The sequence below is a fragment of the Primulina eburnea genome, chromosome 4 (genome assembly GCF_022965805.1).
Source record: "Primulina eburnea isolate SZY01 chromosome 4, ASM2296580v1, whole genome shotgun sequence".
In the NCBI taxonomy this organism is placed as follows: Eukaryota; Viridiplantae; Streptophyta; class Magnoliopsida; order Lamiales; family Gesneriaceae; genus Primulina; species Primulina eburnea.
Window position 1 is genome coordinate 1,096,967 of NC_133104.1, and position 14,725 is coordinate 1,111,691.

At 35.1% G+C, this 14,725-nt stretch overlaps 2 protein-coding genes across 5 annotated transcripts; one reads left to right on the top strand and one right to left on the bottom strand.

Annotated features, from left to right (window-relative positions):
* Nucleotides 1-99: 99 nt before the first annotated feature.
* Nucleotides 100-6,137, top strand: LOC140830456 (rab GTPase-activating protein 22-like). 4 transcript variants are annotated; one of them, XM_073193780.1, is made up of 13 exons: nucleotides 100-269; nucleotides 456-535; nucleotides 656-752; nucleotides 1,420-1,515; nucleotides 1,748-1,851; nucleotides 2,038-2,249; nucleotides 3,051-3,173; nucleotides 3,254-3,342; nucleotides 4,411-4,516; nucleotides 4,987-5,084; nucleotides 5,301-5,564; nucleotides 5,655-5,738; nucleotides 5,848-6,137. In XM_073193780.1, exons 2-13 carry the CDS (start codon nucleotides 498-500, stop codon nucleotides 5,860-5,862), a joined length of 1,326 nt encoding a protein of 441 aa, XP_073049881.1. In that variant the 5' UTR covers nucleotides 100-269; nucleotides 456-497; the 3' UTR covers nucleotides 5,863-6,137. The 4 variants fall into 4 exon arrangements, with proteins under 4 accessions (XP_073049881.1, XP_073049882.1, XP_073049883.1 ...); XM_073193781.1 differs by lacking the exon at nucleotides 456-535 and having other exon boundaries at nucleotides 101-269; nucleotides 5,848-6,136; XM_073193779.1 differs by lacking the exon at nucleotides 100-269 and having other exon boundaries at nucleotides 298-535.
* A 1,869-nt stretch (nucleotides 6,138-8,006) lies between these two features.
* On the bottom strand, nucleotides 8,007-9,479 carry LOC140829653 (uncharacterized). The gene has a single exon (XM_073192959.1). The coding sequence runs from the start codon at nucleotides 9,438-9,440 to the stop codon at nucleotides 8,052-8,054; it is 1,389 nt and encodes a 462-aa protein (XP_073049060.1). The 5' UTR covers nucleotides 9,441-9,479; the 3' UTR covers nucleotides 8,007-8,051.
* Between the last annotated feature and the right edge of the window lie 5,246 nt (nucleotides 9,480-14,725).

Consider the following 14,725-nt stretch of genomic DNA (forward strand, 5'->3'; position numbering starts at 1 on the left):
CTGATTTTATGTATTAAACTAAACCCATAAAATTTAAAATATTTATAAAAAAAATATAGAAATAATTCCTGGCAAGAGAGAATCTAACAAGCTCTTATTACCGTTGCCGTTGGGGGCGTCCTTCCCAAAGGACAGTCTTTATTGGTCAGCATGCAATTTACTAATAAATTTTTGAATCTTGACAAATTCAATGTCGTAGAAGCTGCATCTGAGAATTTTTCTTCGTGAAACGTAAAGTTTCCGCAATATTCTTTACTGCAAATCAAAAGGTTCGATTTGAATTTTAAATATGTCCATGCGTCCGATTTCGCTGTCTCTTTTTGCCCTGATCTGACGTGCGTGGCACGATTTTGTTATAACTTTGGGGAGGAAATATGTGTTTCTATTTGAAGAAATTGTGCTGGATCCCAATTTATTTGTCATCATTGAATGTTATCTGATTACGGGTTGTGCAGTGTGTTGAGTTTTTTGAGTCTATTACAAGTATTTTGCAATACATGGGGAACTCCATGTTCATCATGTGCAAGAAAGATGGGTAGGCACCGGTTGAAATTTTTATTTTATTTATTTTTTCATTTGTGTCGTTTTCATTGTTTCTTGGTTGTAACAACGTGTGCGAGTGATTGCTGGTAATTTTGGATGCTCGTTGTGGCAGGATGTTTTTTAGCTCGGCGGTTGAGGAGCTGGATGCTTACTATCCTATTAGACCTGAATGTCAAGCCGATGCTCCCAGGACTAGATTTAAGGCTCGGGTATGGAAGAATGTTATGCGCTTGGATTTTCCCATTTTTCTAATTTGATTAGTAATTGAGCTGTCTGCGTCAGACATTGGATATGATCTCTGTGCTGGATGTATCGTAGGAAGATGTTTTAGTTTCTTGCCTTGTTTTTTTTTCTTGCATACTTTTCAATTTATATTAACTTTCTCTGCAGTTATTGACGATGCATTTTACTTGGTAGCTGGTAATTGACTGTATCGTAACACATGATTGTTTAAAAATATGCACGTCTCCTAAGTTTCAAGTTTGATTTTTTTGTCCTTGAAATGTTTCATATTTAAAGGATGAATCTGTTAGAGCTCTAAGGGTGATACGGTCGTTATTCAACTATCCAGAATCATTTGTCAAATCTTTAAAGAAATGTAACTTGTGGGAGCATACTCGACAATAATTCAAGGTATCTAAGGGCATACTCGACATGTGATGCGGAGATCATAACCACTATCAATATATCGAAGTTTTACTTTAAATAGAAAATACCCATTATATTCTATAATTAGAGGTTAGCACTCTTATCATATTCATTAGAAGTTAAAACCCAAATTACCAAATTATCAGGGGAATAATTAACATAGCTGTCTATTTCATGCAATCATGGGGACCACACTTTTGTTATACTTCTCTCATGTCATATTTTCAGGTTGGCAAGACTCTCAGTCCGAGAAGATGGAATGCATCATTTTCTGAAGATGGTCATTTGGATATAGCAGGTGTCCTTAGAAGAATTCAAAGAGGGGTAATTTTGAATTTTGTGTGGCTATTCCTTGTTATTGCTCGTTGTAAGTTTTGGATGCCTGCTTGGACAATTAACTGGCATTTCTGAGTGACTTATAATAAGTTGACTTCAGATTCCACAGTCCTATATATTTTCATAGCCTACGCCAAAAAACAACAAAGATAATATTTATATACAATTGTTGGCATGTTGCACAAATAGGAATGCTGATTTTTTTTTCTTTTATGGTTAGGGCATTCATCCATTGATTAAAGGAGAAGTCTGGGAGTTCTTATTGGGTTGTTTTGATCCTAACAGCGCATTGGATGAAAGAAATGTTGTCCGACAACGGAGAAGGTATGAAAGCCAGTTTGGTTTATGACTCGGATCTTCTAGAACAGCTGCATAATTAACTGAGTTGAATTGATGTACGTCACATCTAAAATTCCATTTTTATCCTACATTTTAACAGTAGAACCTGTTTTTATGGAGAATTTGTCGTCAGTGAAATCAAACATCAATTGTATTTGTTTATACTCTTAGGGAACAGTATGCGGCATGGAAATCCGAATGCCAACAGCTGGTACCTGTAATCGGCAGCGGAAATCTTGTCACAACACCTATAATTAATGATGATGGCCACCTAATACAAGATCCTTCGGTTAGCGGTAACCACCAAGATAATGCTTTTCTATCAAATGGTGTCTCTTCAGATCAAAGCACGATTCAGTGGAAGCTTGGATTACCTCAAATCGGTCTGTATTTAGGCTTAGCTCAAGTGGCAACTTTAGTTTGTGCTGAAGCTTAATTTTTTATGTGGTCTCTTGTTGTGTCGTTGATTTTTTCTGACATTCTCATGCATATTTAGTTGTATTTTACAAAGAATTGAAGCACTTATTTGTTGTAATCTGCATGGTCTGATGAAGAATTTTAGTTGTTGTATTGTGTTACCTATAGCATTTATTGTAATCTGCATGGTCCGATGAAGAATTTTAGTTGCCGTATTGTGTTACCTATATCAAGGTGGTGTTATAAATGTGTGTATGATGACTGGCAAAAAAAAAGGTCTATTGCAAGAAGATCTCTAGATGATTGAACCATATAATTGTTTATACTTTTACTTCAGAATATTGGTGAACAATGGGCGTTTGCTTAACCATTTAAGCTTTTAGACGAAGTGACTGACCTTATCTGGATCACGTGGTTGGCAAATGTTGAACACCTATGGTTTTTGGTCTGGTTCCCAAACTTGCGTACTTTGCCTGCATCTATATTTGGAGCGTGATGACAATTATCATTCATGGGTAATTTAGAGAGGATATTGAAACTGAAGATTGACACAAAAGGCAGCCAGCCCTATGCACCCATACAATGCATGCACATTTTAGTCAGAAATATTGATGCTCTTTGCGCAGACATGCGCCTCTACCCTACTCCCTTATTACCAAGCATAATTCCTACTTTCTTCCCTGCCCATCTGAAGTTCTTGTCAAAAATGATTTTAAAGTATGCATATTTATTTCTGATTCTCACAGCTGACATAAATTGTGCTCTAGGTTTGGATGTTGTTCGGACAGATCGTGCTCTCGTTTTTTATGAGAATGAAGCTAATCGGGCAAAGCTCTGGGATATACTTGCTGTCTATTCTTGGTTGGATAAAGATATTGGATATGTTCAAGGTGATATTTCACGTACCACAACTGTTATTGAAGCATCAACTATCTAGCCCTAGTTTTATTTATTTTATCCCCTTGATCAGGAATGAATGATATATGTTCTCCAATGGTTATTCTTCTTGAAGATGAAGCGGATGCCTTCTGGTGCTTTGAGCGTGCAATGCGTAGAATGGTAAGACTTCCTTAGCCTTAGCAATGTTCTCATTTCATATTATATTGAAGCAGGTATAATTTCAATTTTCAAATGTCTGGTCCCATATTAAATTCTTGAATATCAATTTATATTAAGATGCTATTAACAATGGAATAGTGACTTCATCCTTCGGGTTGGATCGAAATGGACTAGATTTTTGTTACTCTACTATATTTTGAAATTGACTTGTGCTTTATTTCCCACGCAAAATACATGGAAAGCATTCGGGTAGATCTTAGAAGCAATGATATCTAGAGCATTAGCACTAAATTCTGTTTTTGTCCTGTGATACGCTGGGGTTAGGATCTTGACTCTATACAATATGGATATTTTCAGGTGTATTCTTCCTCATCTAACAATAGCGTAGCTCGTTTAATGAGATGATATCCAAGAACATGATTAGGATTTAGGATATAGACTAGCTGATTGGAGCTCATGAAGACAGTTATCATTCAATTCACTATTTTTATTGAAACCCCCAGTCTGAAATTAGAGCCATCTTTTCCTTTCTGTACATGGAAAGCTGATAAGTGGATAACCATGTGAGATGAGAATGACTTCTCAGTTCTCGAGTCACATGTTGCTTACTAATAAATAGCTTTTACGATTTAGAAAAATTTTTGTTTTACGATTTAGAAAAGTTTTGTCTCACCTTTCATTTTTATAGGTCTGGACTTGTTCATTTGGGTATGTTTTTATTCCCTCGAACCTGTAGATATTTATGAGTATTTAGCTCGTGGTTTTGTGTTGATTCAAGTGCTATTATGAGTCTTGGCTTGGGAAATTTGTAAAGGCCCGGCATGTTTTTTCCGTGGATCACAGCTCCACACCAAACATTTCCTTTTTTTTTTTTTTGGAATACCTGCCTTGAATCAGCTGGACTGGTTTTACTGTGCTGTGGATTATGCTACCAGATTTTACTTGATGCTCTCCGTAATTACCCATAGACACTCTGTTCTCTTAATTTTTTTTAATAATTTAGATTCTTAATGATTTAGGTTATGTCTCTCTTGCTTTTACAACTCATTTTTCATCCTGTATTTAAAGAGGGAGAACTTCCGTTGCACTACAAGTTCCATGGGGGTGAAATCTCAACTGAGTACTCTTGGACAAATTATTAAAGCTATTGACCCAAAGCTCCATCAGCACCTTGGTAAGTCTGGATTTGTCATTAGAAGTTTTTTCCCCAAAGCTCCACCTTTAACTTTTTCATCTTTTGCCATTTTTTTTTCTAAAATGGCTTTGGTTAAATATTTTTTATCACCTCACCTCATATCAAGTACTTTACAAGTTTCTTATTGTCACCATTAAGAAAATTTATTGGTTTTAGCCTCGTATATTGCCTTCTAGTTTTATAATGTGTTTCGATTTCATCCCATTAACATTTCAAGTCTGATGTTTATCTCCCTCATTTCAATCCCTTCCTTGAGATTTATTCTCATGAGTATTCCCTCTCAGATTACTTTGAAATCTGAACTAAGAATCTGCAAGATTTAACCTAGAACTAGTTTCTGGCCTCTCTCTCTCTCTCTCTCTCTCTCTCTCTCTCTCTCTCTCTCTCTCTCTCTCTCTCAAAACAAACATTCAACTTCTTTGATCTTATGCCACATTTTTCTTTGACAGAGGAACTGGATGGTGGGGAGTACTTATTTGCAATTCGTATGCTCATGGTTCTTTTTCGTAGAGAGTTTTCATTTATTGATGGCCTGTATCTCTGGGAGGTAAACAAAGTCACCTTCTTATGTTCAAATACTATAAATCACTGATTCTTACTCTTTTTGACATTGTTTTTTACACCCTGAGTTTTGGTACCAAACTAGATTTTGTTGTATTCATTGTTCATTTCGTTTTAGTCAGGCTCATTGGCCCTTTTGACCGACTTGTGTGGGATATTCTGTCCTATGAATCTCTCAATAAGGTGAATATTTGTACTTCAGGTCATGTGGGCCATGGAATACAATCCAAGCATCTATTCATCATATGAGTCAAGTGACTTAATTTCTTCTGAAGTTCATAAAACTGAAGAAATTAAAGCAGATCACAAGCTGCTGAAACAGTGTGGAAAGTTCGCGAAGAAGAACGTGAAAACTGGATGGACGGACCAGAGGTGTGCTCTTGCTGTTTTCCTAGCTGCTAGCGTACTCGAAACAAAAAATAAACAACTTCTTAAAGAAGCTCAAGGCATGGATGATGTTGCTCTGGTACTTCTTCTACTTATAGTATTCAAATTAATTTATTTGATGAACCTCTTTTAATATCCGCCAATGTGCATTTCCGTGATACCATTATAGATTTTGGGTGAAATCACTGGAAATTTGGATGCTAAAAAGTCATTGATGGCAGCACTGAAAATTCACAAGAAGTATTTGAGGAAGGCAAGCTATATTTTCTCCGTGTCATCATCTCTATATTGTCTCTCTGATAATATCCAGCATACCTTCAATCAATTTTCCTATATTTCTTATATCTCGCTGTTAAATGCAGGCCAAGAAATCTTAGTATCCCTAGTTGCTGCAGCATGGCAGCAAGTTATTGAATTCAACAAACTTGTCCTTTCGTATTTTTATCATTCTATTCGATAATATACCTATTCTTTGAAGCGCTTCAGCTAATCGATCATTGTGCCGGTTCATTCTTTACAAAAAGTTGTACATAATATTTTGGTTCATGGGAATTATTCACGGCCTACATACGGTACTGTCCAAAGAAAAACTCTTTGTTCTTTCTGTGTAAACGAAGAAAAGGGATCCATGGAACTTCCTAATTATGTATTAAATAAAAATTTGATTTATAATTATGTATAAAATACCGATCACTTCTTTGTGTTAGTTGAATAATATGCCAAATCAGTCAATGAGCAAGTTAGGTATCATTGCATCTCACAACTTGAACATGATGGAATAAGACGGTAGATGAGATCCTACTTATGTGGGCACTGCCCTCATTTCATTTCAACGAGTAAGATCTTGTCACACGTACAATTTCCAAAAAAAAAAAGTGGGTCCTATATATGTATGGGCAAATCTTGACCATCCATCCTATCATGGGAGCAATGCCCACATGGATAGGATGAAATAAACCCGTCTATACTACACACATGCAACGCTTTCCTTATATTTTAATACAAAATATTCAATTAAACATCTGACTTCAAAATAAAAAATATGTTTCATCAAATATTCAATCGAACATAATGTATAAAAACACATGGAGACACAATATTGTTAATTTTCCTTTTTTATACAACTAGTCAAGCTTGCCATTTTGAGAATATTCAAGCCAAAACAGAAACATTTTCGTCGAGAGTAGAAATTTTTATCCAAGCATGTGCTTATGCAAGTACCTGGAAATCAATGCAACAAAAAGAAATTCTCGTCATACGAGCAGGCTTTCATACCCAACTTTGAATTGGATTAGAATCACCTAATACAACATAGTATTTTCTGCGTAAAGACCATCAATTGAGTTAAAGATTTTTTCTATGATCAGGCTATTGCCTACATGATACACTTTCAATAAATCATTTGCTTAAACCAAAGCTCGCATACTGTCTCGGAACCAACAACGATTTGGTATATTTGCAATTTTGTACGTTTTCATGTTACAAAGATTAGCTTCAAAAGGTGTAAAAGGGTTGGCATGGAATTCAGAGTACCAAATATATAGTACACATATACATATATAGGAATACAATTGTAGGGTCATTTCCAACGTCACGCCTTTATTTTTTGGCATAGTTCCTTAAAAAATTTCCACCATTTTTTATGCATAGAACTTGTGTGATAACGAAAAGAACTTTTTGAATGACCATAGAAAATTATTTCCCGAGGAAAATACTTTTATCGATGTACAATATCTCATCTTTTTTCAAATATTTTTTCGAATACGTTTTGTTGGAACTGTTATTGAAATTCAAGTTAGATTATTCATTAATATAGCTAAATGGGAAAGAAATCTATTATATACAGCTTTCTTGAAATTCTCTAATTATTTTATGGCAACAATGTTGACAATTTGTCAACATTGTTTGGAATTGAAGGACAAATGATATAGATATGAACATATCAAGTCCCCTTCAAACCATAAATAGCTGGATTACTATGCACTAACCCTAACTAATTTTCATGCATGCCATCACAAGGGCTTGTCCAAAAACCAAGTTCTATAAATCCAAGATGGCCAAAATATTTCCTTGAAAATCATTTGTTTTACTTTCAAACTATATATCTTCCACACCATTTATTTGTAAAATTACTATTATTTTATGAATAATCTTATTCACAAGTCCAATTCTATAAGAGTGAGTCTCATGTGAGACCTTAATCCGTGAGACATATCAACCATACCGATATTTACAATAAAAAAATAATATTTTTAGCATAAAAAGTAATAATTTTTCATGGATGACCCAAATAAGAGATCATTCTCACAAATACGTCCCCGTGAGACCGTCTCATACAAGTTTTTGACTTTCTATAATATGCCCATTTTCTTTTATGAAAATAATAATAAATGGCTTTGAGGAAAATTAAACATCAAGTACCATGATAAGATCTCTAATTACATAATTTCCATTATCTCCCAACATTTGTAAAAACAAAATCGAAAACAATATTTCCAATTCAAAATTCAAATGGTCGTAGGAAAATTTTGTACACATTTCTTCTACCCCAACCCTTCATTTTTCTTTAGAACCAAAACCAAGAAAACACAAACCATAGGAATATCAAGGCATAAGACCTAGGTCTCCTTGGGTAAAAATTCTCAAAGAGAAGGGCGGTTTGGGGAATGTCTGGCTGCTGTCTGCACACTTTCAGCTGCCCCAGCACACCACTGAACTTAGCAGACCTCAAGCCCTCGTCAATGCAAAGGTCCGAATTGCCCTCCAACTTCAACTTTTTCCCAAGTTTGGACACGAGTTCTGCAGAAAATGGTACCCTTCCAGTCAAATTGTTGTTCTCCAGATTCAACTCGGTAACAAATTCCAAAGCCCCAAATTCCTCAGGTACTATCCCTTCAAGCCTATTGTTATCAAGCGCTAAATAGCACAAAAATTTCAGATTCCTCGCCATTGATTTTGGAATATTCCCAAGAAGTCCTACCCCTGATAGCCCAATCCCAAGAATGCCCCCGAGATTTCCCCATATCTCCGGGATCTGCCCTCCAAGAAAGTTCCCACTCAAATGCACTTCCTTCAAACTGGGCATTCCGGACAAGAACAGTGGCACTCCGAAGTTGCCAAAACGGTTGTAACTCAGATCAAGAAACTCCAAACTGTTCAAATTCTTGATCATTTCTGGGATTCTTCCTGAAAACTCGTTGTAGCTTAAATCGAGCTTCAACAAATCAGTCAAGTTTCCAATGGATTCTGGAACGCTTCCTTTGAACCCATTTTCACTCAAATCGAGAACCTTCAGTTTCTGCAAGTTCTGAAAAATATTCGCAGAAATCTCACCTTCAAACTTACTCCTCGAAAGCGTGAGCTGTTCGATGTTGATCAACTCACCAAACCCACGTGGGATTTTGCCCGAAACACTTGTTCCTGTCAAAACCAACCTCCTTAAACGGCTGAAATTACCGATGCTGCCATTCAGAGACCCGGATAAACCGGGGTTTTCGATGAAAACCAGCTCCTCTAAAGAAGAAGACAGCAATGGTGAGAAATCCGGAAATGGGATTTTCTTTTCGGTGAAGCATTTGTAGAAGAACAGTTTATTGAGGTAAGGGAGCGGGGTTAAAAGAGAAGGCTGGAAGGTGGAGTAGAAACCGCAAGGAGGGTTGGGAGAATATTCGGAGACGTATCCAAAGCTCAGCTCCGTCACATGGGCAGTGACGGCGGACCCGGCGGCGGAGTAGTCAGCGAAGTAGTCGCAGACGATGCCGTGTGGAGCGGAGGCGCACATGTCATCCGGGAAAAGCGTGCGCCACTGGATACCGGAGTTGATTGATTCAAGAACTCGGTACACCGCTTCTTGCTCCACCGCGTCGAGCGGCGGCTGTGAAGAAACGAAAATGAGCATGAAGGAGTATGATGCGAGCAAGAAGAGCACGGCGGAAGTGAGGCTAGCCTGTGCCATTGGAGGAATCAGAGACTTGGAGTGAAGATTCAAAGAGAACGCTGCGCAATGTGGAAATAATTTATACTGAGAGCGAGAGGGGTGGGGTGGGGGTTTTTCTACATAAAATAATAATAATTTTTTTTAATAATTGTAAAAAATGGGATGACATCATATATCTACAAAATCAACGAATGAGATATATTACACGAGTCTTTAAATGTCTGTCTTGAAATATATGAAAATGACGGCTTTATTGGAAAATTTTCAGTAAAAAAATTTGCTGTTTTGCGAAGCACTGAATGTGTCGTGGAGTGGAATGACATTCCTCAACTTTTTGTTTTTTGCTGCTTGTGCTCGTTTTGGCTGCGTTTGGTTGAAAGGATAGGATAAACTAATGATTAGTATGTAAATGATAAAGAAAATGATTGTGATAGAATTATAATATATGATGTAAAATAATATTATGTTTGATAAGATTTTTAAGTGTAGGATAATTTTGAATTTTTTGATGAAAAGACGAAATTGTCCTTCCCCTTCGCGACGGCGACAGTGGCGGCCGGCGGCCGGCGGAAATGGTCGATCGGAAAAGGTCAGCAGGTGAGACGGCCGGAAACGACTGCCGGAAACTTACCGACGGATTCTCAAAAACCGTTGCTCATAGCGACGGTTTTTATGAAAACAATCCGTCGCTAATAGCGACGGTTTTTGAGAAACCGTCGTCGATCTTGTTTTGAATTATTTTAATTACTAAAAATTAGACATTTAGCGACGTTTTTTAAACACACCGTCGCTAATTGCGACGTTTTTTAAACAACGGTGTTTTGACAAACCTTTCTACACAAACCGTCGCTAACCGCTGTCGGCCGGTGGTCGGCAGTTCGTCGCTGGTCGGCCGGTGCTCGCCGCGGTCGGCGGTCCGTCTGTGGTTGGCCGGCGGCGGTCGGTGGCGGGAAATGGTGGTGAGTTTGAATTTAGGAGAAGGGTAAAATCGGAAAAATAGGAGGTATTAAGAGTGGGATAAATAATCCTAGGGGGTGAGGAGGTATTATTTTAACCTACCTAATATAACCTAATCATACATAGGAGGGATAAGGTAGGTTTATTTAAAATTGAACCAAACACTTGATTGGACCGGATAAATTAGTCTATCACTCCTAATCCCTCGAACCAAACGGGGTGTTTGGGTACAAAGCCATATGTTGTCGGGAGGGATTGATTGAATAAACATGGGTTAAAAAATTGTCTAAATTTTCATAATTTCTAGTTTTGAATTTTAATACTACAACACTTTGATACAAACTTGTATCAGACGGTCTCACGGGTAGTATTTTGTGAAACAGATATCTTATTTGGGTCATCTATGAAAAAATATTACTTTTTATGTTAAAAGTATTTTTTTTTTGTGAATATCGATAAAGTTGATCCGTCTCACAGATAAAGATTCGTGACCGTCTCACAAGAGCCCTGCTCCAACAATTTTGGACTATGATCTTTTTTTTTTTTTGACTATGATCTTGATAATGTTGTAATTTTCTCTTTTAACATATAATTTTATAAAGTAGTTTTTTATAATAAAAAATAGTTTTCGGAAACTTTTTAGTAATAATGTAAATAACTTTGTTTCTTCAAAATTTGGTCTATTCAATTTATGTTTTCCAAAGTCAATAATCAATTTTACGAAAATCAAGTTATTTATTTATTATTGATATTAAAATCACCAACCAAGCAAAAAATTTAAATGTTAGTTGAACAACCACCCATTTGGTCCCATTCAATTGATATAATCCAACGGCTGTACGTGGCTCCTTAATAAACCGTCATAGTTTATGTCTTTATTTTAAAAATTAATTTTGTCTTTTGACAGTGTATAGGCTGCAATCCTCTACTGCAAGCGAAACATGTTGGAGAATGGGGGGAAAGGAATAAAATCAGAACCACCACAAATTTAATATTAATTAATGAGATATTGAAAAATAAAATAGATCATGTCTTACGAATCTTTATCTGTGAGACGTATTAATGTAACCGATATTCATAATAAAAATAATACTATTAGCATAAAAAATAATATTTTTTCATGGATGACTCAAATAAGAGATTGACAAAAACTTGTGTGAGACGGTCTCACGGGTCGTATCTGTGAGACGGATCTCTTATTTGGGTCACCCATGCAAAAGTATTACTTTTTATGCTAAAAGTATTAATTTTTATTGTGAATATGGATAGGGTTGACCCGTCTCACATATTATGATCCGTGAGACGGTCTCACATAAGACCTACTCTAAGAGATTTGTCTCACATCAATTTTTGTCTATTCCTTTTATGGTCAATTTATCGTATTTTGTTCATGTCTCGACTTTAATATAACGCTTTGTGAAATTTTTATGACACTATAAATTTTCTACTAATATCGATGAAGAAATGCCACAAAAAATATAAATATAATTTAACATTAAAATCTGCTTTTATTATAATTTATTTTCAAATTAATTTCGGGGACAATTCTTCATTAAATGATGATGATAATGATAATGATAATAATAATAATAATAATAATAATAAAAAAAAAAAAAGCCAATGGATTCTTTGTTTCGGTAAAATTTTATAGGAGGAGGAAGCCGCACACTAATGGGGGAAGAAGCAGCTACCGTAGACCTGCGGCTATCACAGCGGCGGAGCCGACAGGGGACACGGCTGCCGCCGCCATGTCGCGGCTCTCTGCCCATTTGTCCCTACTGGCGACTGTGAAAGAGACGCATAACTGCGTGTCGCCACGTGGTGGCCTATGAGTGGCTTGGCACGGGGTGTAAGGAGGATCGCTCGCTGTCCCGGGGCCCATGTCCAATATGGACCCGTTTTAACCCGACGTGGGACCCGGGTTCTTTTTTTTTTTACTCGTTTATCATTTTCTTACCCTTCAATCAAGATTTTTGTTTCGATTTGAATTAACAAAATTTTGATTAAACCAAAAATAATATATATATACATTTTGTGAATGATTTAGAAATTTTAGTTTTCTAAAATAATCTGTCATTTAAATAAATTGGATTTCATTTACAATTTGTTCATTAATTTTTTTTAGATCGATTATATTTAATTACGTGTATTTAATTTACAATTCGTTCATTGTTTTGTATTATCCAAACATGTCAAAGGTTTAATTTAAAATATATAATTTTATGAAACAATTTATAAAATATAGAAAAGTATAAATTATTTAAAATAAAATTCGTATATATGGACTTCACTCGACCAAGCATATTAATTGCCCGAGACAAAAAAAAAAGGTAAATTAATGAAATTCTTATCCGTCACGCTACCTTATTTAATTCTTAGTCTGTGGTTATTTTGATTTCACCCAAAGCCTTAAAATTTGGATCCTACTTTTTTTGATCTTATTTAAAGAATGAATGGAGAAAAGTTGCCTTCTGCATGCAAAGGTTTGTTTTTTGTTCAAAAAAGGGAATTGCATGACTTTTCCTTGTTCGATCTCATTCGTTCCCGTTGGTTTATTTATTTATTTATTTATTTTTGTGTGTGAAAGGAAACTAGTCATGATTTGAAAAACTTAAATTATTAGATTCTAAAAAAGAAAAGAGTGAGTCTCTTGTGAGAGACGGGTCAACCCTATCCATGTTCACAATAAAAAGTAATATCTTAGGATAAAAAATAATATTTTTTCATGAATGACCCAAATAAGATATCTGTGTCACAAATACGACCAGTAAGACTGTCTCATACAAGTTTTTGCCAAAAGAAAATTATTGAGAATGAAATCTTCTTCTTCATTTTCTGCATTTTTTTCTAGAGAAAATTGTATCTACGACTCTCGTGAAATATTTTAAAAAACCTGCCTATGTAAGATTAAATATATTTTCAAACATGTGTTTCTAAAAATCAGACAATTTGTCCGACCTGCAAGGGTTTTTCGGACTAATTACGCCAATCCTCTCGTGAAAAGTTTTAAAAAACATAAAACCTCGTAAAAATATCATTAAGCTAATACATCATTAATCTTTTTAAAAATAAAACATATTTCATTCATATCAATATTGCAAAAACTCATACTCATTAACTTCTTTATTATAGAGTTTTATGTCTGCTTTTTTTAAAAACACGAGGTCTAAAACGCTTTTAATTTTACATACGCGGGTGTTTTATACATTTTACATGATGTGTTGATGCGATTAGCGCCTACTTTTTATAAACACGAATTTTAAATAATCATTAATATCATATGTAGGGATTTTAGGATTTATGTGCCTTTTATGAGTTTTTGCTCAAATTTCTAAAAAACCATTTTGATGCATGGTAAAGAGGCATTCTCTAAATTGGGTCTTCATCATATCTAAGAGTATGTCTATTTAGTCATCAATTTATTGATAAAAACTTCCCTAAGTCTTTATCATATCTAAGAGTAGTTCTCTTGTGAAACGGTCTCACGAATCTTTATCTGTAAGACGGGTCAACCTTACCAATATTCACAATAGAAAGTAATATTTTTTCATTAATTACCCAAATAAGATATCCGTCTCACAAAATACGACTCGTGAGACCGTCTCACACAAGTTTTTGCACATATCTAAATTATTTTATTTTGAATTTTGTTTTGAAGAATTATAAAAATAACTACCAAGAATAAATCGAGCTGATCCGAACCGAACCAGTTTTAAACCGGATGGAATATATTTATTGCAAGACTAGCCCAACAATAAATAAGCCCACATACTTAGTATTATGCTTAAATCTATTTGGTATGTATTGATGAAGAGTTCAAATTGGATCTCATCATGTGGTGGTCGATAGGATCTCATATTATAAAAATCAGCTATCCGCCAACCGTATGCATGCATTCCGTGTATGTATGTCTAGTCGATTTTTTTTTTTTTAAATAAAAAGTACCCTTGTTAGCAAAAATTGAAATATTAAAAATAAAATTTTAATTTTCTGATCTTTAATAAGCTTTTTTTTTTACATAAATTTAATTTTTTTAAAAACGAAATAGGAGCTAAAAATAAAAAATAAAGAGCGGTCTTTTGAAGATTCTAAAATTATACCAAGAAACTATTTTTTCTATATTATGGGTCAAGTATTATATAAAATGTAATAATTAATCTCAACAGGGGGGTCTAAAAAGAAAACATTGTCACGTAAACATTTCGAGGAAACATGACTAAATAGCACAAAGTTAAAACATAACTTTGACAAATTAAATGAACAAAACAGAAAGACAAAAACTTGTGTGAGACGGTCTCACGGATCGTATTTTGTGAGACGGATATCTATTTGGGTCATTAATGAAA